The sequence below is a fragment of the Mauremys reevesii genome, linkage group 15, assembly GCF_016161935.1.
Source record: "Mauremys reevesii isolate NIE-2019 linkage group 15, ASM1616193v1, whole genome shotgun sequence".
NCBI classification, from domain to species: domain Eukaryota; kingdom Metazoa; phylum Chordata; order Testudines; family Geoemydidae; genus Mauremys; species Mauremys reevesii.
The window spans coordinates 32,542,263-32,565,998 of NC_052637.1; the positions used below are offsets into that span (position 1 = coordinate 32,542,263).

The 23,736-nt window shown below is 45.4% G+C and overlaps 1 protein-coding gene across 3 annotated transcripts in view; it reads left to right on the forward strand.

The window, feature by feature from the left end:
* Positions 1-23,736, forward strand: part of LOC120383191 (voltage-dependent T-type calcium channel subunit alpha-1G-like) — a 275,720-nt gene that overhangs the window by 218,430 nt on the left and 33,554 nt on the right. For all 3 annotated transcript variants that reach the window (XM_039500955.1, XM_039500956.1, XM_039500954.1), the window contains 6 exons: positions 4,192-4,260; positions 5,386-5,570; positions 15,730-15,856; positions 19,707-19,832; positions 20,503-20,592; positions 21,536-21,749. In XM_039500955.1, coding sequence (XP_039356889.1) covers positions 4,192-4,260; positions 5,386-5,570; positions 15,730-15,856; positions 19,707-19,832; positions 20,503-20,592; positions 21,536-21,749 — 811 coding nt within the window. The remainder of the gene's footprint in view (positions 1-4,191; positions 4,261-5,385; positions 5,571-15,729; positions 15,857-19,706; positions 19,833-20,502; positions 20,593-21,535; positions 21,750-23,736) is intronic.

Consider the following 23,736-nt stretch of genomic DNA (forward strand, 5'->3'; position numbering starts at 1 on the left):
ATTGAAGTTATAGCAGCTGAGAATCTGGCCCACGCGTTTGGGAGCATTCCTTCACATTCTGAATGGCTCTTTGGTCCCATGTTGGGTCCCCTTAGAGCCCTGTCCAGAAGCCCTTGCACAGAGCGGTATTTTATTTGCATGGATGTTCAGGGAAAGGCTGGTGTGTGGTGTTGTTTTGTTTGTTTGTTTTTTATGGTGACCTGGATCCACATGCAAATAAGGGCATTTGTTATCCACTCCGTGCTATTTGTTGTTCTCCAGTTTAAAAGCCATCTGAACTGGGCCTCTGGGACATTGCACCAGTCAAGGTGCGGGATGGCCCTGGGTGAGAACAGGTGTGGGAGCAGCAAAGATGGGGAGGAAAGGCGGGGTCTCTAGTGCTGTTTGAAAAGGGAGAAGTGAGAGGATTGGGTGGGAGCCTGAATTGGAGGAGGCCAAAGTGTGGCATTGAGGAGGACAGCGGTGCTGCCAGTGGTGAGGGAGGATGAGGAACTCTGGTCTTGCCGGGACTTGGAGGAGATTTCTGAGATGTGGAAGTGGACAGAGGGGAGAGAGCTCAGGGGAAGAAAGGCAGATGTGAGACCCATCAGCCTGGGGATGGTAACCATGGAAGCCAGTGAGGTCACCTTGGGATCAAGGTGAGCTGAGCAGAAGCCAGAAAGCAGAAGGGGGGGACCCAAGGGAGGCACCGCAGGAGATGCAAGAGCGACGCAGGGCACACAGCCCCGTTCCAGCTGACAGAGCTCTTGCCTGGAAACACAAATAGTTATTTTAGCTTCACTTGTTTCAAATAATTGTACTTTGCCTTCCAGAGCCATGGATTTTCTAACTGCCTAGAGCCAGTTCTCTCCCTGTCCCAATTAGAGCCGGCCAGTCAGAGCAGGGGAGGCAGTCTCTCCACAGCAGGTCTTCCTGTTCCGGAGAGTAGGGGATGCGGTGCGTGGAGACGGCACTTCCAAATTGCTGCACACTTGCCAAAGAGAAGTGTAATATTCTGACTCTTCTCTACCTGCTATTACCATTTCATCTGCACTGCCTAAAGCAGGTGCTTACCCACTCCTGCAGATGCTCAGCCCCGCCGCACACTTGCCGACCTTTTGTGCTGCACTCTCTTGAAGACCAGGGATGTTTTTTATCATGGCTCATGCGGTCACAGCAGGGATCTTTAAGACTTGATTAATTACGGACACCAGGATGGAAACAAGCTACTTAGTGATTCCTGTGTCACTCTCAGTAAATCATGGCCCGGCAAATGAGAGTTTCCATGGTGTTTTCTCGTCGTTAAATTGCAGCTGGTTTTTAGAGAGCTGCATTTCTTAGAGAACTGCTCTTTAGGGAGCAGTGGAAAAAATCCAGGATCCCTAGTAACGTTCATAATGTTACAGTGAGATGGTTTAGTCCCCGTGCGAGAGTGCGCACATGCACACGCGCGTGCGCGCACACACACACACACAGTGTTTCTGTGTTACTCCCCCCACCCTCCCCAACTCTCCATCTCACAGTACAAGCAATCAGAGATTGTATAGCGATTAGGGGAAAGTGTAATTTATTTAATGATCATCATTAAAAAGAAAGGTTTCTGCTGGTTATAGATAAGGAATTAGTCCACGGCTCTCCTATGTAATTACTAGCTGCTTACACAGAAGGAAAGCATGGTTTAGTGGTTAGACCATGGGACTGGGTTAGAGCCGGGGCGGCTCTAGACACCAGCGCGCCAAGCAGGCGCTTGGGGGCGGCCGTTTCCCGGGGGGGGCGGCATTTGGCTCCGGTGGAGCTCCCGCCGGCATGCCTGCGGCAGGTCCACGAGCCGGGGCAGCGGACCTGCCGCAGGCAAGACTGCGGCGGGTCCCGTCTTCCCGCGGCTCGGTTGAGCTCCGCAGGCATGACTGCGGCAGGTCCGCTCGTCCCGGGCTCCGGTGGACCTGCCGCAGGCATGCCGGCAGGAGCTCAACCGGAGCCGCGGGAAGAGGGGACCCGCCGCGGGACCGGGGAAGGGCGGCGCAGCGCTCCGCGCTGCTTGGGGCAGCCGGATTTCTAGAGCCGCCCCTGGTTAGAGCATGGGAAAACTGCTGGGTTCTGTTCCCAGCTCTGTTGTGGTCTTGGGCAAGTGACTTAAACTCCTTGGGGGCAGATTCTCAGCTGGTATAAATGGCTGTAATTTCATTGACTTCAGTGAAAACATGGAGACATTCCAGAAGACTGGAAAAGGGCAAATATTTTGCCCATATTAAAAAGGGAAATAAGGAAAACCTGGGAAGATAATGGAGCAAATAATTAAGAAATCAATTTGCAAACACCTAGAAGATAATGAGGTGATAAGCAACAGTCAGCATGGATTTGTCAAGAACAAATCATGTCAAACCAACCTGAGAGCTTTCTTTGACAGGGTAACAAGCCCTGTGGATAGGAGGAAATGGTAGATGTGGTATATCTTGACTTTAGTAAGGCTTTTGATACTGTCTTGCCTGACCTTCTCATAAACAAACTAGGAAAATGCAACCTAGATGGAGCTACTATAAGATGGGTGCATAACTGGTTGGAAAATCATTCCCAGAGAGTCGTTATCAGTGGTTCACAGTCATACTGGAAGGGCATAACGAGAGGGGTCCCGCAGGGATTGGTTCTTGGTCTGGTTCTGTTCAATATCTTCATCAATGATTTAGATAATGGCAGAGAGAGTACACATAAAGTTTGCGGATGATACCAAGCTGGGAGGGGCTGCAAGTGCTTTGGAGGATAGGATTAAAATTCAAAATGATCTGGACAAACTGGAGAAATGGTCTGAAGTAAATAGGATGAAATTCAATAAGAACAAATGCAAAGTACTCCACTTAGGAAGGAACAATCAGTTGCACACATACAAAATGGGAAATGACTGCCTAGGAAGGAGCACTGCGGAAAGGGATCTGGGGGTCATAGTGGATCACAAGCTAAATATGATTCAACAGTGTAACACTGTTGCAAAAAAAGTAAAACATCATTCTGGGATGTATTAGCAGGAGTATTATAAGCAAGACATGAGAAGTAATTCTTCCACTCTACTCCATGCTGATTAGGCCTCAACTGGAATATTGTGTCCAGTTCTGGCTGCCATATTTCAGGAAAGATGTGGACAAATTGGAGAAAATCCAGAGAAGAGCAACAAAAATGATTAACAGTCTAGAAAACATGGCCTATGAGGGAAGATTGAAAAAATTGGGTTTGTTTAGTCTGGAGAAGAGAAGGCTGAGAGGGGACATGATACCAGTTTTCAAGTGCATAAAAGTTTGTTACAAGGAGAAGGGAGAAAATTGTTCTTCTTAACCTCTGAGGATAGGACAAGAATCAATGGGCTTAAATTGCAGCAAGGGCGGTTTAGGTTGGACACTAGGAATAGCTTCCTAACTGTCAGAGTGGTTAAGCACTGGTATAAATTGCCTAGGGAGGTTGTGAAATCTCCATCACTGGGGATTTTTAAGAACAGGTTAGACAAACATCTGTCAGGGATGGTCTAGATAATACTTAGTCCTGCCTTGACTGCAGGGGTCTAGACTAGATGTCCTCTTGAGGTCCCTTCCAGTTCTATGTTTCTATGGCAGTTTACACCAGCTGAGGCATGGTTTCTCTGTGCCTCAGATTGCCTTTCTGTATAGTGGGTATCCAACTTACTTTACAAGAATCATTAAGCCCCACAACAACCAGGTGAAGTACTCTGAGATCCACAGGTGAAGGGTTGTGAGACACCCGCTATGTATCATTCATAAGGAAACTCCTTACATCTGTCAAGCACCCCCATGCATCCCAGAGTCCTTGGGACGAGTGAATGAATGGTACAGAACTTAGGAAAGTGTGGAATGGCTAAAGGATACATGGAAAAGATTTGAGAGAGAGGGCATGTGAATTTCAATTACACCCTTCGCTTATTTCCCCATCATCTGTGGTGAAACAAGCAGCATCCTATAGAGAAAGCTGGCAGCTGTCCATGGTACTGACATACACAAAGGAACATAAGAAAAGAGATCTATAAACAAGTGAAGTGTTATCATATAAATATTTGGACATCATCTTCAGGAGCAAACATTCCAAGACTTAGTTCAGCATAAAATCAGGAGAACATTAAGCAACCACCCAAATATATATCTCGAGAGAGAGATTTGGAGAGCAGACTATAAAAACTTGTCTCTCATTTTCTTTTCTTTTCTTTTTTTATAGGAACGAATTTTCCTAACACTGTCCAACTACATCTTCACAGTAATCTTCCTGGCTGAGATGACAGTTAAGGTAAATGAAGCCACAGCATAAGCCTAGCTCTGCTGCATTAGCACCATTTTATGACTTTGGATTTCTAAAGCCCGTGTGCCCATTTTTCCAGAGATCATCATGTCTTAATATGCTCTGCTACTTGGGAAGGAGGAGTAACCCAGTAAATACCAGGCACTTTATTCTTAGTGCATTTTTCAGCACCATCATTCCATTGAAGTTATTCCTGATTTATAGCAGTATAGATGAGATGAGAGGCCTCAAATCAGCAGTCCATCCCTTTTCAATATCACACTTAAGCCCATGCTTTACTTCAGCCATGTGGGTAAATCCCATTGACTTCCATGACCTAAGGATAAGTTTACGCTTAAGTGCTTTGCTAAAGAGGCAATGTGACCTAGTGTCTAATGTTCTGGACTGAAACTCAGGAGACTGGGATTATATTCCTATCTCTGGCTGCCACTGACTTGTTGGGTGACCTTGGGCACATCATTTCATTTCCCTGTGCCTCAGTTTTCCCGTCTGTAAAATGTGGATAATGATGCTGACCCCCTTTGCATAGTGCATTGAGATCTACTAATGAAAAATGCTGTATTAGAGCTGGTGGTGGTTTGTTGTTATTTTATTAAATGTATACTTAAATGCTTTTCTGAATTAGAGCCTGAATCAGGCCCAAAGATTGGCAAGACTTTTTCCTGTGTGTCGCTCTCATATAATTCATAGCATCTCAGAACTATTCCCCTCTCATTTGGAACCTTCCCCTGTCTTCTGTATTTGCAAATCTGGTGGACAGCAATAGCCTATAGTCAGGACCTCGAAACCACTTCTCTCCCCCAGTAGCCCAAATAATCATGTGATCAAATCTTCTGTGCAACAGCTATACATTAATAGAATCACTTTTGCACAACTAGGTTTAGCTGCATTAAAAATACATCAGCTGTTAAGGGGCAATCTGCGGTGTGTTTTGCAGAGTTATTTTTACAGTCCTTACGGTATAACACTTTACAGAATTGTCTAATTGGGTTTCTAAACTGGGAAGCAAATGGACTCGCAATCACTTATCTGTGAATAATGTATTAGCTGCAAGTCGCTAACTGGAAGAAACATACTGGCTGAATTAGTCATAACTTGTTGCCATTTGGGCAGGTGGTGGCGCTCGGCTTGTGCTTTGGGGAGAAGGCCTACCTGAAGAGCAGTTGGAATGTGCTCGATGGGGTGCTGGTTCTCATCTCGGTCATTGACATCCTGGTTTCAATGGTATCGGACAGCGGCACTAAAATTCTTGGAATGCTGAGGGTCTTGAGGCTGCTGCGAACACTCAGGCCATTAAGGTAAGCAGCGACTGGGGCGAGATAAGATAGAAAAGGGGTGCAGGTTGGCTGTGCAAGCTTCTGCTTGGGGATGGTTCCCTGAATCTCTCCATGCAAAGAAACGGAACTGTTTTCTGGAGTGCAATGCAAGGGCCCAGTGAAACAGAACACGCGGGGTTTGCTGCCCAGTCACACCTCCAGCTCCGTGCACAACTTGTCGTTGTCTTTACAACAAACTCCCAGCCCGATTCTGAGACATGACAGCCTCAGGTCCTGTTCGAGTCAAGGGGAGCTCCAGGCACTCAACACATCTCAGGGTCAGGCTTAACTGTGTAGCAAACTGATCAGTGCCCACTTTGCTCATTAACGCACACATCCCCTGCTATTTGTGCTCTCATTTGCTCTGTGTGAAGTGTTTCTTAACAGCTTCTTTCCCCTCTCCCTTCAGGCAATCAATGGCTTTTGTAACCAAGAATAAAATTAGTGGCAGGTGGCAGCGAATTTTTAAAGATTCAGAGACCAAACTGTTGTTTAACCTAAAATGTGAAGATTTTTTTTCCCTCCAAAATCTCCATTAATTTCACTCTGATACTAATCGTAAGAATGGCCTGATGAGATGAGAGCACTGGTCCCTCTAATCAGGTTTCCAGTCGGACAGTGGCCAGTATTGGATGCTTCACGGACAGGAACAAGATATATTTTAATGGACAATTGTGCAATAACCTGCCCATGGAGGAAGTTTCTTCCTGACCCCAAGCAAACCATGCTTGGCCTATGCCCTGAAGCATGAGGGTTTATATCCTTAATAAATATGATAACTTATCAAATATAATTGGGGATGTTCTTGTTATGCTGGAACTAACAAGCGTATCATCCCCACAGTCTCTTTACGCATATGTTGTATCGCACTCCCCCTCCCTTCATCTGGTGTTTTTTCTTTTGGGGTAGGGGTGTATCTCTTTCTCTCTGTGTGTTTATGCAGGGCCTAGCAAAACGGCCTCATTCTGACTAGGCCATCTGTTTGCTACTGCAATATGAATAATAAAAAAGGTCACACCATCTGTATATTTCTGACATACTCTCCTCTGAAAGAATCAAAACATAGGCTTTGTCCACATGGCCTGTTAGAGCTGGATCAAAAATCCATTAAAGCTTTTCCATTGCCTTCAGTAGGCTTTCGATCAGCCCTTTAGTGGGTAAAAAACTAGAAATGAGCAAATAATTAGCAACTGCTAATATTTTTGCCAAACTTTGCCATATTTGTCACAAATTGCATGGCCTTTACGTCTTTTGCCATTTACGTGCTCAGAAGTCCCCAGATTGTGCGCACACAGTTCATGGTGAGTTTTGATTGAACAAATACGTTGCATTGTATATGTCTGTTCCCTGATTGGGTGATCGCAACCCTGACAATCAAGTTTCTGAGGTGAATACTTGTGATTGTGGGTTCAGGTTTAGCTTTCTTCAGGTGTTTCCCAGTGTTTCCTTGTTGTTTGCTGATTCTGTGAACGTTCCTGACCGCATACTTGTTTGTTAGACTTTTCCACAGAAAGCCACGGGGCGAAAAGGGCAGTAGCACAGTTAAAATAGATCCATTTAAAGCAAAGGTTCTCAACCTGAGTCTTGGCCCCAGAAAGGTCACGGGCTCACAGCCACCCTGCCTTTCCCATACTGCTAAATGGAATGGGGATCCTGGCTAGATTGAAAGGGGTTCGAACACACATTCGCAGGAAAATGTTCACAATATCTACCCAGCTCTTCTCTCTCCTTTTTAATACATACACAGGAAAAGTACAAGATAATTGGAATTTCTATAAGTAAAATTGGTATCTATTTCACACCCGCTTCAACTGAGAGATGCACGTCAAACCTGGAGAATCTCCTCCCGTGAAGGTTTTTGGTTTTCTCAATGAGCCCGTGGTGTTAGATCACATCTAGATAAGATGTTTTGAGTGCGCTTTATGTTGATCTCTAATGTTTCCTGATTATTATTTTTTTTCAATTTAAGGCTTTGATCCTGTTTTCAGTGAGTCTCCGTATCTGTATATGGGTCCTTAATTCACATGAGCTGTCCTCGTTCATGTGAGTTATCCCATTCACCTCAATGGGATTCTTTGTACGAGTGTAAACTTCCAGTTGGAAAGGGTATTTGCAGGATCAGGCCCTTACATTATTTTGTTCCGTTGCCATAGGATGTATTTTCTCAAGAGGGTACATGAATGTTTGTGATTGACTAAACTGCACAAACACTGCATAACGCAAAGGAAGTTTTTAAAAGATAACAATGAAACCGTTCCCTAAATATGTTCACAATCGATTCTGTTCCTCTGTGATTAGATTTGTAGCAAATGAAAAGCCAACCGTTAAAGTAGGGGCTTTTCAGTAATTCATAAATCTCCACATGTGGAAATCCATCTGCTGTGATGCACATGCACATATGGACTCAGCTGACCATGGCCTCCCTGCCCAAGGCCCAGCAACTTATTTTGCTGTCTCATTTAAGAACAATAAATTTTGCATTCTTTAGCTCCACCTGTTGGGACGTCTGTGTATGTGCAAGTGTAATTGGATGCACAACTCAGCCTCCTCTTGTTTTAATCAAAATGAAGCCCATATTGTCTGGGAAATTAGCTGCCATTAATGTAGGAATGTCAATTCAGTGTATGAAATTCACTTCAGAGCCTGGACCCTTCACAAGGCCCTGTGTGATGCTTCAGCCAGCCCAAACTTTTCATGAATTGGGGTTGAATTTAGCGAATAGACTCAAGACAAAATAGTTGGGGGGAGGGGAAAAAAATTTTTAAGCCGCAGCTTTTCACTACTACATTTTCAAGATGAAACGTTTCCACTTTTCATTTCAGAGTTGGTTTTCTGTTTACAAATTTAGCTAAATGTTTTTTAAAAAAAGTTAAACTCCCGAAAATGAAACACACACACACACAAATATTCATTTCCGGTCAAATGAAACATTTCATTTGTCTTGAAACAAATTTGGGGAAGGGGGGTCATTTTGGCAAGAAAACCAAAATATTTCTATTTCAGGTCACCCCAAAATTATTGGCCACCAAACTGAAAAAAATCAGTTATTCACTCCGCTCGAGACAGGGACCGGAGCCAACCCAAGGTCAGCAAGTGAGGACATCTGGCTGCCATTTGCCAACTCCTGTATAGGTGCGAGGGGTAGAATTGCAAGAAGGGCTATAAGGGAGTGTGATGGGGTGTCCACCCCACACAAGGACTGAAGGGGGGAAGGTGGCTAGGTGGGCCAGTTAACTGCCTGGGCTTCCCCTAGAGGAGGAGCCAGGGAGACGAAGCTTATCAGGACAGGAACAGAGGGGCCTCTATAATGGCCAGTAGTTGAAAGTGGAACGGGGTGGGAGAGATGGAAACTGCTGTCACTCTCAAGGTGTGGGAAGGTATGGTCGGAAGCAGCCCAGGGATACAGCAAAAAGGGATAGATCTTGGGTGCGTGTTGTAGGCTCCTTGAACTGGAAACAAGTGTAGAGGGTGGGCCTGGGTTCCCCTACCAGCCACTGGGGCAGTGGCACTGTTATGGGGCAGTGACTGGGAAGACTGCCTGGGACGGGGGGTTCCGAGAGACTTTGATATATGCCCCCCAGAAGGGGAGGGCTACAGTGACCTGGCCAGAGGGCCAGGCCACAAAGCGGGAGCAGTCGAGTCTCTCCTGGTCTCACTCGCTTGAGAGACGGAGTGAGCAACGTCAGAAAGGGGCATCGACATGGTAGAGCTAATCCCCAGATGTGACCAGAAGGAGGCGCTTCAATGGTGAGTGTAGCACCCCAGGACAGGGAGGCATCAGGAGAAAAATCCCTGTGAGAAGCCACCGCTCTACACCTTGCAGCATTGAACGTTAGGAAAGTGAAGGGTTTTTGTTAAGTTTGCTTTGGCTTATGGCAGCTTGCCTTGATTTATGGTCCTAGAGGCTTGCTACTTATAAAAGACCTTGCTGATTGCTACTTTGTCTTATTTCGCTGTAGAAATACCCTACTGCCTTATACAGTACACACAATTGGGTATGCAAAATCACATATGCATATGCAAATCAAGTATTTGCTTGTACACCTGACCAGCAAAGTGTGCGGCTGACCATTTGTATGAACAAATACCCAATCTGCATACGTGCAAATCATGTACATGCAATTGTGTGGGCGTAATTACACAAGCCAGTCATTGAATATCAGGCCTAAAGCTATACAAAGGGGTATTCAAGCCCCACTCTAGGCACAGACGTTTGAAAATGTGTTCACAAAGAAGGGGCATTCCAAGGCGTTTCCACTGCTCTCTATGATGTACCAGCCTGTAGAAGAACGGCTGATCCAATAACGTTCCTTCCTAATGTGTTCAACTTGCTGTTGTCAGGATCAAGCGCTACAGCTCAAGATACAAGAGAAATCCAAATTAAAAATGGATTCAGAATTAATTTGGATAGGTTTCAACGCTATTTTACTCTCTTCAGAGCTTTGGCTTCAGCTTCCAAAGCAGATGTGTAAATTATTCACTCTTCCTCCCATCGCTGTATGAAATAGTCATTTCATAGCTTTGCTCCTCTTTATCATATTATCACCTTTGCTGGTTTTTTCCCCCACGGAGGAAAGTCTGCATTAACACTGAGCTGCCACTTCTTTATACAAATGGGCTGAGCAGACTAGCAGGCTTAAAGTTAGTAAATATGTTCCAGCTGGGATGAGATTGACAGCAGTCTTGGAGCATCTGCATGCTTGGAGTTTAGCAGCATTGTGACTGCTGAGGCCAGCAGAACCAAGAGAAACTCAAGGGATTAGCATTTTTTTCATGCTGAAGAACTTCTATGACTCCAATTTCCTCATTTGTCAGATGCCTGACGCAGGCTGAAATTGTCCTTAATGCAATCTCAGCTGGCTACCGTGTCACAATGTCCAGAGGGCTCGAATCAGCTGGATCGTTCAGCACTAAATTGCCGGAGCAGTGGATTGGATAGCGTGGGTTTGCAGGCAATAATATCAGCAGGATCTTGGGCAATATTGATGAGGTGCTGGGATGGTTAAAGCCATTGTAATGGAGCTGACACTAATGTCTCGGAAATGCTGAGGTTGCGTTACTTTGCGGTTCTATCTAGGACCTTATCCGGCTCCAACTGGAGTCTTTCTGTTGACCTGGTGGGTCTTAGCTTCAGTGCCTGAAGGCATGAGGACTATGATGTTTTTCATTAATTAGCATTTAACCTTCTGACAGATGGTGGCAGCAGCAGCAAATGCCAGCTCCATATCCAGAGGTTCCTCTTAAAATTACAAAATAAAACCGTCTTGAGCCCCCACCCAGAAATTTGGGAAAACTAAATACCTTCTGTGGGCGTCTCTACTAGTCAATACTTCCCCCCTCGCAAGCACCGAGTCTGTGTATAACGAAAAGCAAACATTTATTAAGGGGAGAGGGGACACAGCATTAATTTGGGAAAACACAGCAACAATGACTCGGAAGTATGCAGACAATAAGTAAACCACCCGCCCCACAGGATCTTGGGCAGGAGGCCTTTGCCTCAGCTTCCCACCTTGCAGCGTGGAAGCCCTATGGATGAATGTCTCTTTAACATGCGTCTCCTCCTTTCCCTCCACTGCACCCCACTCATGTTTTGTTGTCGAACGTCAGCAAAGCATTATGGAGAGCATTCAGGTGGGGTCCCCTCCAGCGAGTGAGGCCTCTGCCATTGCTCTGCTGTGTCCATGGTCTGGCTGGGTCCAGCCCTACAGCCCCATCATTCTTCTAGGATTTGTTGGGCAAGAGGCTGCTTTTGCTGCTGATCTCACCAGGCTACCTTTCGCTGTGTTCCACCCCTAACCCAGACCTTAGTGATTTCCCTGGGTAGTGGGGAGCCTGCCTTTTACTGCACGCTGTCTCCACGGCCGATGTAAGGCTCAGCCCCTAGACCTGGAGAGGAAGGGTCAGATGGCATCTGGGACCTTTAAACAAACTCCTCCTTACCAGATAGGAAGATCTGTCCCCACCCGCTCTGAGTGTCACGTGGCTATGACTCACTACCCCATGTTTAGTGAGTGAGTGTGCCTTTTAATTGTACAATAAGGATAAAAGCATTTAATTACCCCTGCTTTCAAGGCTTAAGTGAATTTTAACCCAAAACAGCGAAAATTAGTCACTGGGCAAAGTAGGTGGTGTGTCTATGCTAATAAGGTCGGCTCATGAGGTTTTTTCCTCCAATTTCTCTACAGCTGACGGGAAAGCTCTCCTTCAGACCGTTGGCGTACATCTGGGATTACATTTTTCTTCAGATTTTTTTCGGTAGGCCTGGGGATAATGTTACAGGAGAAGCAGCGGGGTGTTGTGCGGGCTGCAGTGCAGACATGACACACATGCACTGGATTATATTCTGATTAGGAATTTGAAAGAACCAAAGGGTTATATAATTTCTTAGGCCCGCTTTCTCAACATGCATCCTCTGCTGGCCAATATAGAAGAATGACCTCCTATTCCTTCCTATTCCTCGTATGATGGAACTCAGATGGTGTCTTGTCAGGAAAATCACTTTGTTCCATCTTTAATTTGATGCTGGTGCTGGTGAAAGTTGCCAGGCCCTGGAGATTGAATTTCTTCATTGTATCCACAGAACAGAGTTTCCTCACAAGAGGAAGGTTGGGGAGGGTGCTTGCCTGGGACTCAGGAGACCTGGTTCAATTTCCTACTGTACCACAGATTTCCTGAGTGACCTTGGGCACATCACTTAATCATTCTGTGCCCCTGTTTTCCCATCTGTAAAATGGGGATAATAGCACTTCTTGTGGGGCTGTTGTGAGGAATGTGTGTGATTCTGAAGTGCTCAGATACTACAGTTATGGAGAGGCATAAAAGTACCTAGGATTCATATACAGAATAGGCATCAAACTGATTGAGACAGTGCAAGCTTTTCTCCTAACATGCTTAAGCCCGGATCTGGGTGTATTTCAGTCTTCACATGCTTTAGTCTGTAGTCTTCAAAAAGGGTGCTAGTGAGGACAGTGTTTGTTGTTTGTGATGTGGATCCCTGCCTGCCCAGAACTGGACTGAGATCAACGAACATGTTTAACATAGCATGCTAAGCTGCCATTTGAGGGTAATGATTTGTTTTGGTTGCTGCCAGCCTGGTTTAGATTTGCTTCCCAGCCTTAAAGGTTAAAGACTTCAGAACTCCTTACGTTCCCTGAGCCAGCCAGTCCTTTCCAAACTCAGGAAACCAGCACAGAGCAGATCAGACAGGGAGCCAGGGAGTGTAATAAGTAACAACAACAGTACCTGAGCACAACAGCCAGGATGTAAAACAGAAGCATCTGCCTTTTGTGTTGTGTTGGTAGGGAGTGGATAAAAATATCACCATCTGTTTCTTTTTTACAAGGGGAATTGACAAGCTACCCTTGACATTTAGAGTAAATATTTTACCAGAAAGAAGGAAATATTTTTTTTTAGGTTTTAGTTTTTCAGGGTATTGTTTAAAGCCAACAATTCTTAGAAGAAGAAAAAAAAGGAAAACAAAAAACCACCATTATTTAATGGCTGTGCACATAGCTCTGGAGTTGAACTCTATAGGCATGGAGACACACAAGAAATAATGCAGACTTTCAGAGCGCATGAGGCTTATCCGTCATGCACTTCATTAAAGCCAAACGTCGCTGTCACATGTCCGAGTCCACAGTGACCCCTGCTGGGGGAATGACACAGTCTGGGGAGGATGGAGATTAGACTAGAACTCAGACTGGGAGGTAGTTTTAAGATGGCAAGAGGCAGGTTATTGAGATAGGAAAGCAAAACATACAAAGGGGAGGGGTGGAAATGCAGAGGGACACTGAGCTGGGCGGAGCAGGGAGAGACCTTGGGGAGCCCGTGATAGGATTAGTGTAGAGTGGGGAGGTCAGGCAGGAAGGAAGACATCCTTGTCCCGTAGGTGAACAGGTGCTTTTGAGTGCCAAGTTTTCAAAGGAGCCTTCAAACCTATGTCCATAACACCCACCCACCCCACTCTATGGGCGCAGTTGGACGTTTTTTGTGCATCAATGCCTGACTTTCCCTGCCTACATTTGTAAGCAGCTTGGCCATAAAGACTAGATTTACAAAGTGAGTTAGGCCCCTAGCTCCCATTGATGTCAATGGTACTTTTGTAAATCTCATTAGAAACCTATTTGCCCCTAAAGATCTTTGTAAATCTGTCCCTAAATGACTTGATGGCTTTGTTTAATATAAACAAGCTTAGTCCTCTGATTCAAGTATTGCCCTTGGTATAACGGCGCAGTTCGTCTTCTACTCCTTTGTTTTCCTGCTTGTTTCTATCTTGCTATTGATTGTGCCTTCTCCCTTAGCCCTACAATATAATCTAATCTACAGTTATGAAATTCGAGGTAATGCCAGAGAGATGGGGAGAGATCCTGTAGCGTTGAAGGTTACTGCTTATGCTCTCGTGGTGAAGTTCTCAACTGACTCACAAAAGTGGTTGAATATCTGATGTCACAGCAGTGAATGGGTAGAAGTAAGCTGGGATGAAGGTAGGAAACGTAGTGGCTCAGGAATCTGTGTTGGACCCAGTCCTGTTCCAATGGTGTATTAGTGACCAGGAAGAGAGAACGTGGAACCAAGCGCATGCATTTGGGAATGACACAAAACTAGAGGCTGGATCCAAAGGGAGATGGGATCCAGATCCAGACCAGAACCGAGAGAGCTTGTCAAACTGCATTATAGAAAAATACAAAGTGATGAACAACGGGGAGGGGGGGAGAGATGACATCCTGGATATGTGCTCTAGAAGGTGCTAATCAGGAGATAGATAGGGAGTGACAATGGCTTAGATTAAAACCATCAGATCTATCTCTGGCAGTACACGAGGCCAGAGGGACCACATCTGACATACAGTAGAACCTCACAGATACGAACACCAGAGTTACGGACCGACCGGTCAATCGGACACCATGTGAAACCAGAAGTAACCAATCAGGCAGCAGCAGAGACCAAAAAAACAAACAGAAAAGCAAGTACTGTACATCTGGGCTGCCTGTCCTCACCCCCACATGCGGGGCAGCCACTTACCGCTAGGAAGCGAACATGATGGGGCTGCCAGCCCAAGGCAACCAGAGCCAGCAGAGCAGGACCAGTGCTGGGGTCTGCGCCGCTTTCACCTCTCTCTTGGCTGGGAGGCTGACACACTGGTCTACCCTCCCTCCCCCAGCCAGGAGGGGGACATGCTGTTTTCACACCCCCCACCCCAGGCTGGGAGAGGGACAAGCTTGCAAACTCAGTTAGACCCAGGGAAAGAAGCTGCCTGCAAGGAAGCTGCCGGTGCTGAGGAGGGAGCTCAGCTGCTGCTGGAGCCTGGCCCGGAGCGTCAGCTGCTGGAGCCAGAGCCGGAACTGCGCTTTGTTCAGAGTTACAGACACAACCTCCCTTCCTGAGGTGTCCGTAATGCTGAAGTTCTACTGTATTAGCTTGGAATAAGGTGCCGAAGCGCTTTACAAGAAAGATACAAGAACTGAGAGTGCTGCATAAGGGGTCAACCAGAAGACAATAGAATTTCCCAGGCCTGGCGGCGGGAGGTGTGCCGTACATGGAGAGGTCACTAAAATAGATCTGTGTTCATTTTTAATAAGGTGGTTAAAAAGGACATGACTGGGGAGGTGTAGGCAATGGAGTGGGAGAAGAAGACATGGGGGTACTCTGTAATTTCCCCTTTCTGTGAGCCTGCTCAAAAGCCTAGTGCAGTTAACAGAAGCCTTTCCACTAACTTCAATGGGCTTTGGCTCAAGATCTGTGTACTAACTCTTAATACGTATGCATTCCCCCCTGCACCTTCTCTTCTTCCCCAGTCCACGCACGAGGCTCCCTGAGTACATATGACGTTTCCCCAACCTCCCTTAGATCTTGCCTGCATATTTATACCTGCCTCTGGAAATTTCTGTTACATGCGTCTGACGAAGTGGGTATTCACCCACGAAAGCTTATGCTCCAATACATCTGTTAGTCTTAAAGGTGCCACAGGACTCTCAGTCCCTTCATAGCATTTTGTACTCTCTTGTTTTTCAGCCACACCCCATTTCAAACAGCTGTTTCCCTAGTCCACATTTCTGCCTGTGCCTCGGAGCATGGAAGGATTCAGAGGAATGTTGCAAGGACAGTGTCTAACCTGCTTCTTGTGCCTGCTTTTTCCCCTCAGGGTCATTAGTCGAGCACAAGGACTGAAGCTGGTGGTGGAAACCCTGATGTCATCCCTGAAGCCTATTGGGAACATTGTGGTCATCTGTTGCGCTTTCTTCATCATCTTTGGAATCTTGGGAGTCCAGGTGGGTTCCCTGCTGGGCTCTTTGCCCAGTTCCACTGGAATCCAGGCAAAGCTGGAAATAGAAGCAAGCCCAAATAGAGAGGAATATCTTGGTATCTTTGCCACTGTGTGTGGGCTACAGGTCTTTGAGGGGCCCAGATTAAGGTGAGTTTCGTTCTGGGGTAATTCCCCATCCAGGAACTGAAATAGCATGAACAGAGCAAGATTCATATTATTCTAGCCCTAGCCATGGCTTACTGAGTCTTTTGCACTTTTCACAGGCTTTTAAAATGAATCATAGGCTAGACTTCACACACGTGCACTCTTAGTACCAGAGGGCGCAGCAATGAGTATGAAAAATTATGGTGGTAGGACTTCAGCCTCTTTCGTGGATCTGTCGGGGAGGTGCGATCTGTGGGTTAGTGGATGGGTCTAACCCCCTTCAAGCTGACCGGTGCATACAGTAATACTGCTCTCTAAGGCCCGTCTACACCACAGATTAAGGTGTAATTGTAGTGTGAGTAGGCCAGGCCTGCACTAACTTTAGCTAGAGCAGATAACACTAGCAGTGAAGATGTGGCTGCATGGACCCTGATGTGGGCTAGCCCCCTGAGTATGTAGCCAGGGTTCCTAGTGGGCTTGTAACCATGTCTGGACTGCCACGTCTTCATTGCTATTGTTACCTGTGTTCACTTGACTAAAGCTAGCGCAGGTTCACTGGCACTATGAGTACAACTTAATTTGCGATGTAAACATACCCGAAAACAAGCACTGACCGAGGGGACATGCTGATCCCCGCTCAGAGTGTCAGCCAAGAGTCCTCTTCGCCATGCCCCCTCCATCCCCACCACGAGGACTTGTGCTCTGCCTGGCAGAGCTCCTGTCGCAGAACATGAACTGAGCTACACCTGAGCTACAGCTATCCTTCCCCCAGGACCCACCAGAGCAGAATTTGAGTCTATAGTTAATATAATCAGATCCCTACCTTGTCCCACTAGGAAATCCCAGTCCAAGGAAACTATTCCAGTCAATTCTGTCTCCTCTGTGGTATTAAAGTTGGAAAGACAATGTCCCCTTTTTTTCCCAGCTTTAAACCCATGGAAAATAGAAACTCTAACTTTCATAGCTGGGAATCCGCTGGCTTCTAAGCTCAAAGGAAAACTTGTCCCAGTAGACTCAGTGCAGGGTTCTGAAAGTTCACATAGGTAGAAGCTGGTGAAAATATTGATTTCTGAGCCTTCTGCTGTGTCAGGCAACCTGGATGCAATCTGCTGTCGTCATCCCCAGTCCTTAGAGGGCAGGAGCCCAAGGGAAGAGACTGGAGAAAAGTTTCCATCTCCTTGTGATAATTTCTAATCATCTGAACAAGAAAGAGATTCTATCTGATGGATATTTCAGCACCGTTTCCCCTTTTCCTAGTGAAGTTTATTTGATCTGTCAAAGCTGGCTTGGAAACTGGCTCCCAGTTTGGACAGAAGGGCTTTCGTAACATTTTACGTTAATGAATGTACTTTAAATAACTAATAAATATAGCGTTCAAAGCTGACAGAACAAAAGGGGAGAATCATCCCATTCATGACAATTTTTGTATCTAGTTTGATGTATAGGTACAGCGCAATATCCATCCATTACAATTCGCATCCATTCATTGCCCTAAACAGGACCCTAAAACTAAGCACATCCCATAAAACAAAATAATCAGATCCAAAAGAGTTTATAACAGGAAAAAAAATCTGTCACACTGAGCTGTTTGAATTTCCTTTCTGCTAATTGTGATAGCTTTCCCCAGTGCCTCTCCCGGTCTTTTATTCAGTTGTCACAATTACACATTGACACATTTACAGCACTACATACAAACATTAGAACTGATCCTGCATTCAGCATGCAAAATTCTCAGTGATGTCAATGGGAGTTCTGCATGCTGAATAACTGTAAAAGCAAGGCCATCATTTATATAAAAGAAACCAAATCTTAGATTGCTCAGCATTAGCATGGGGTTTTTTCCCCCATGTAAGTATAAAATGAAGATCAATAGTAAGATTCAAGCTTCTAGAGTTAACAAGAAAAGGCAGCCCCTGCCCCAAGGAGATTACAGTCTGCATAGACCAGACAGAAGCACAGAGTTTGTGATTTGCCTAATGTCACACAGGAGGTAAGTGCAAGAACCTAGAATAGAACCCATGTCTCCCAAACCCCAGTCTACTCTCCTGCCCACTGGATTGCATTGGAATGCCTGCTATTTATTTATTGTATTACATAGATTTCTGAAGTGTGCATCATGGTAGCATGTGAATAGTCTTTAACTGCCAGGAGTAGGAAGTAGAAAAGCCAGAATCGCTCTGAAACTTTGGACCTTCGATTTTCAGAAGTGCTGAGAATCTGCACCTCTAGCATGAGCGGCCAGTAAGCGTGAGCTGCCAGCGCTCAGTGTGTTTGCAAATCAGATCCTTTTATGTTCCTCTCCAGTTTATGGTTGTGTAACGGGGCCCATCTGAATATTATTACACCCCTAGTCATGAAGCTATTACACTCACAGCCAATGTATTAAAACCAGGGTTCACCTTCCTGTTTAATTTGGAAGAAGCTATCACCATGAGGATCCTTAAGGGAGCTATAGCCGTCCTAGACCTAAAAGTTTTATGGCTACAATAGATGTTGGTTAGCTCTGAGAGTCAGTATCTCTGCCCTTGTAATGGGAAGTGTTCTGCTGCCAAAGGAAATAAATAAAGTAATGTATGGGTTTGTTTTGCTCTCCGGGGCTTGTATTTGTTTTGTCTAGAACAACAGGTCATAAAGAGTGAGCATCTCTTTTTTTTCAAATACACAGGTAGTATTTAAGATATAGAAGGCTGCTCTGTCCCAGGGAAACATGGCAAGATACTGTCACTCAGCAGAACAGGATTTCCTATATGACTCGCTCGCTCAGATTTCACCATCAATTGCCATGTCCCAAGTAGAAATCATGCACTGCCATTTTCTGTGCCGCTTTCCAGAAAGCAACAAGTCTAGAATTAAGCAGCTGATGCTTCTCTGAGGTGTAAATCAGGAGTAACCCCACTGGAGTCCACGGTTTTATGGCTGCGTAAGGGAGATCAGGATCTGGCAACAGGGAGCAATAGGAGTTCATTCTTAAACTCTAGTTAGAAAAATATTTGCAGAGACTCTCCTGAAGAGCAGTCTAATGATTGATGGAGAACAGCTCTCAAGCAAAGGGATTTAGTATCATTGAAAGTTGCTGGGTTAACAGCCCTAGAAATAGAAGTCTTATTGATCCACACCACAGGTCCAGGAGGAGAACGAGGCTCTGCCCACACCACTCCTCACGTTGACCTTTGGGAATAAGAGCGTATTCCATTGCTCTGGCACATTGATTCCTTTTGCTGTCTGCCAACAAAGACTGTCAACAAAAGGGCTGAATTAGGGCTTTGTTGGCCACTCTTATAAGACTTTTGGCTGGCAACTGGACTGAGACCACCATACTCATTTCACATAGGTCACTGACCAGCCATCAGATGGTAACACCTACAAGCCTGGGCTGGATTTGAACCAGTGCCCTAGAAGCAAAAGGCTGTAGAGGATAGTCTTAGCCCTAGTCCTAGGGGTTATCCAGCCCCCTGCGAGGATACCTTCAAGATCAGTGTCCTAAATTATGTTAGAGGAGGCGTTCAGGCTTTCTCTCAGTAGGTGCCTTTGAACTAAACTGTCACTATTGTTAAGCCAGGCTTCATGCTCTGAGTGCCATGCACTAACGAGGCTTTTACCTTTAACTTGATTTGATTGTGTGGGCTGCACAGCAGGTCCTGAGTGAGCTGTCCATTCTGTGCAGGTAAACCAAGTGGATTTACCCCTCCTCTCATTCTTCCGTTTTACAGCTTTTCAAAGGGAAGTTTTTTGTCTGCCAAGGGGAGGATACCAGAAACATCACAAACAAATCCGACTGTGCAGAAGCCAGCTACAAATGGGTCCGGCACAAGTATAATTTTGATAATCTCGGCCAGGTATTACTGGAATGGTAATCTGCTTCTTTGCTCCTTTACCTCCTTGATTTAAAAATCTATGCATAATTCCTTATAGGGTTTTCTTACAGGGGTCTAAGCAGCCACAGTCACTATTCACTTCATATCCACCCACCCTGCATTTGTAAATCCCAAATGCAATGCTTCCAAGCATGCACACACTTCCTTTTGGAATAAGACAAGCACAAGTAGCTTCACGGTGTATTTAATTGCTTCACTGCTCTATAATAAACTAAATACATCTAGCAGCAGGGCTTGACTAATGTGGCTGGACATCCTGTACCCAGTGCATCTCAACATCCCATTCATTTACAACTGCCGATGGAGCACATCCTTATTTTAGCAGCATGGTAGGGCCTAATTAGTAATGAGCAGTGGAGACCTGGAGGGTGAAAATGAAGCTGCCTTTGTGTTTGGCTTTGTGGTTTTCGAATTAGCCCTCATTGCTGGACCGCTGTCTGACATTGACAGGTTTTTGCTGCCAGGAAACCTTGGACATCAAAAGTTTCCTATTATCGGCAAGGTAAAATAGTAGCACAAATGCAAATCCCAAAATGGAGAAGGGCAAAGGAGAGTTGAATGTGACAGGTAAAAGAGAGCATCTAATCAGCTGGGTTCCAACTAAATGTAACTTTTTCCCTTGCATTTCTAGGCCCTGATGTCTCTGTTTGTTCTGGCCTCCAAAGATGGGTGGGTGGACATCATGTATGATGGCCTCGATGCTGTAGGAGTTGACCAGCAGGTATGTTTTCTAGATGAACGCCTAGTAGAGAGAAGCCGCCAAAGCGGCTATGGTTTGGTTTTCATTTTGCAAAACGTTGTTCGTCTTGCAAAAGTGAAATGTCGAGGGGCTGTTTGGATCTGGGTTCCATTTTATCCAAACCAGGGCGCGGGCACGACAGAGGTCAGGTGAAAGGTTCCAACTGGGACCCATCTCTACTAGTTATACATGGCAACAAAACCAGGCTATGCCATAAGTGTCAATAGCTCCTTGTACCCGCTTATGGTGCTTGAAGAAATGTCCAGCGTAGCTGTAAAATGGGGAACCCTCCCTATCTGAGAGGGGTTTTCTGAGCCTGAAGCGTCTTTGAGCACCTCTGGACAAAGCTGCTACTTTGTATATGTACAGATAACTATTATTGCTGGCCTGAGAGAGTTGCAAAGGATTCTGTTGCCTCACTCTGGCCCAACAGACCATTCACGACACTTCAGTGTTCAAGTGACTTTGGGTGCCCAATTCGTGACACCTCAAAGAAGCCTGGTTGTGCTGAGCACCTGCTGTCTGAAAGTCACCTTTAAGGTGTCTTCAGTTGAACACCCAACATCTCTAGCTGCTTTCGAGACAGCAGGCCTTGCTGTTCTGCTCCGTCTGCCTCTTCAGGGTATGTCTACACTGCACTGCGGCTGGAAGCAAGCCTCCCAGCCTACGCAGACAGACTTGCGCTAGTGAGGCGCAAGCTAGTGCGCTAAAAATAGCCATGTGGGTGTCGCAGCTCAGGCTGCAGCTCAGGCCCATCCAACCCCCGAGGCTTGAGACCCCAAACTGCAGCCGGACCTGCAACTTCCACATTGCTCTCTTTAACATCCCAGCTCGAGCCTGACTAGCAAGAATCTGTCAACCCTCAGTTTGCTCTGTACTCTGCCTGTTGTAATTCAACTGGCATCTATCTCCCTCCATCCTGTAGCCAGTTATGAACTATAACCCTTGGATGCTCCTCTACTTCATCTCCTTCCTGCTGATTGTGGCCTTCTTCGTCCTGAACATGTTCGTGGGGGTCGTGGTGGAGAATTTCCACAAGTGTCGGCAGCACCAGGAGGAGGAAGAAGCCAAGAGACGGGAGGAGAAGAGACTTCGCCGGCTGGAGAAAAAGAGAAGGAGTAAGGAGAAACAGATGGCTGGTCGGTAGTCTTTCCACATCTTTCTGAGTCCTGCTTGACCTTTGACACAATCCCGTAACCCCTGCCTAGCATCTGGTGATCATTCTCCTCCAAAAAAAAGCATGTCCAAGCTATGAAATTTGCATGAAGGAAACAGTGCCATGTTAGGCTGAGCAGGAAGCCATGGAAACCTTTCCATGGCTGCATGATTTGCAATGACCTTTTCATACAAGGTTATTTAAAACCCAAAAACCCAAACCTGGAGCTTCGTGGATAGCACAACTCAGTGTTACACAAATAGTGACAACTGCAAAGATCAACAGTGTCAGACTAGGCCATAAATCTTCCAAGTCTCAAGCACTGTTGCTGATAACTGGATTCACTATTTGGTTTATTACAGCCTTGTAATGCCACAGCAACGTCACCTGTCTCATTTATCAGGCAGGTTAATTTGTTGGCAGTGTAGCTCTAGGGCTATTCAAGGATGTAATAAAATAATGAAGCCATCTTATTCTAGAAATGCTTTTTAAAAACACCCTATAGATACATATCAATGAGTTTGCTTGAGAAATACAGATTGAAAAAGAATTCAATAAGACAAATTAACCAGATGAACTGTCATAGATGTGAGCTAAATTGAACGATAAAGCTTGACACAAACTTGTGGCCCTCTTAGAATAATGTAGCTTTAAAAAATCTGTTAGCGTGATGAAAGGATGCTAGACCTACACACTCTGTCAAAAATCTAAAAACCTGACCTTTTTCTTTTTACTTCAGTTTTGGTTTGGTTGAAAAAGCAGGAAATAACATTCAGGTCAGAGGTCAAAGGCCAGAGGTACTCTTCTCCATCTTGCATGCTTTCTGTTCTGGTTGCATTTTTTCAAATGCCCATCTCTTCACGGTATCTCTCTTGTTACCCTCTCCCGTTCGGTCTCCTTACTACTTGTCTCCACTTCTTTCACATTTCATTTTCTATCTTGGACGGACATCAGTGATGTTTAAGAGTCTGTCTCTGATCAGGAGCTTGTGCTAGGAATCTGAAAGCTGGTAATGTTAAGTCTGAAAGGTTTATAAAAGTTGCAATGAGCTTAGTTATACTGCTGCAGCCACAGATATCGCTAACTAAGGCTCCCATTCAGAAAACACTTAAGCCCATGCTTAAGTCCATCCCTTTGCAGCATGGCTCTTAAGCATGTGCTTCGCTTTAAGCATGTGCTTAAATCCCATTGATTTCTATGGTATTTAAGCACAATGCATATATGTTGTCCCAAATAGGGTGCTTTTCCGAATCAGGGCTTAAGGCCCTGATCCTGCAGTGAAAGTGGCATGGTCAGAGCTCTGCAGCTGCACAGCGCCCGATTGCCTGCACTGCAGGATCTGGGCCTAAAGAAGGAATATTCTAATATCTTGGGTACATTATAGCATCTCCAGATTCCTGCTCAGAACTGTGGATCAATCAAAGAAGAGACTGTGCCCCAGTTCCTTATGGGTGTTACAATGAACCCAGTGAACTTTGGGAGATGTAACCAGTACTGTGTGGCTCTTCACCCAGTGTGGACGCAATTAATAAAGCTCAATGTTATGGATCTTATCTGTCAGTCTCAGTTAAATGGGATACAGCTGATATATCAAAGGATTTTTTTCCCTCCAAACAATTAATATATATAGAAAGCACTTTAGGGTAGTCTGAATTCCCAGACACAATTGCTGAGTGACAGCTGCTTCCTTAGAACATACAGCTACATGCTGGATGCCAATGTCCCTTTTGTGTGGTTTGGTTTTGGAAAGAAAACATTCTAAATGTCATATTATGAATGACCTTATTTATAATGCTAGAAGAAAAAAGATGAATCAGACGTAAGGCTGGTCTGGGAAAGAATCACAAAGCATCCTTGGAGATGTGGATATTTGCATTCGGTTCTGTAAAATGTCTAATTAAAGAGGCAATACCCAGATCGTCTACTGAGGAACAGAAGACTGCTGAGTGCTAAACCTCCTTAAAAAAAAA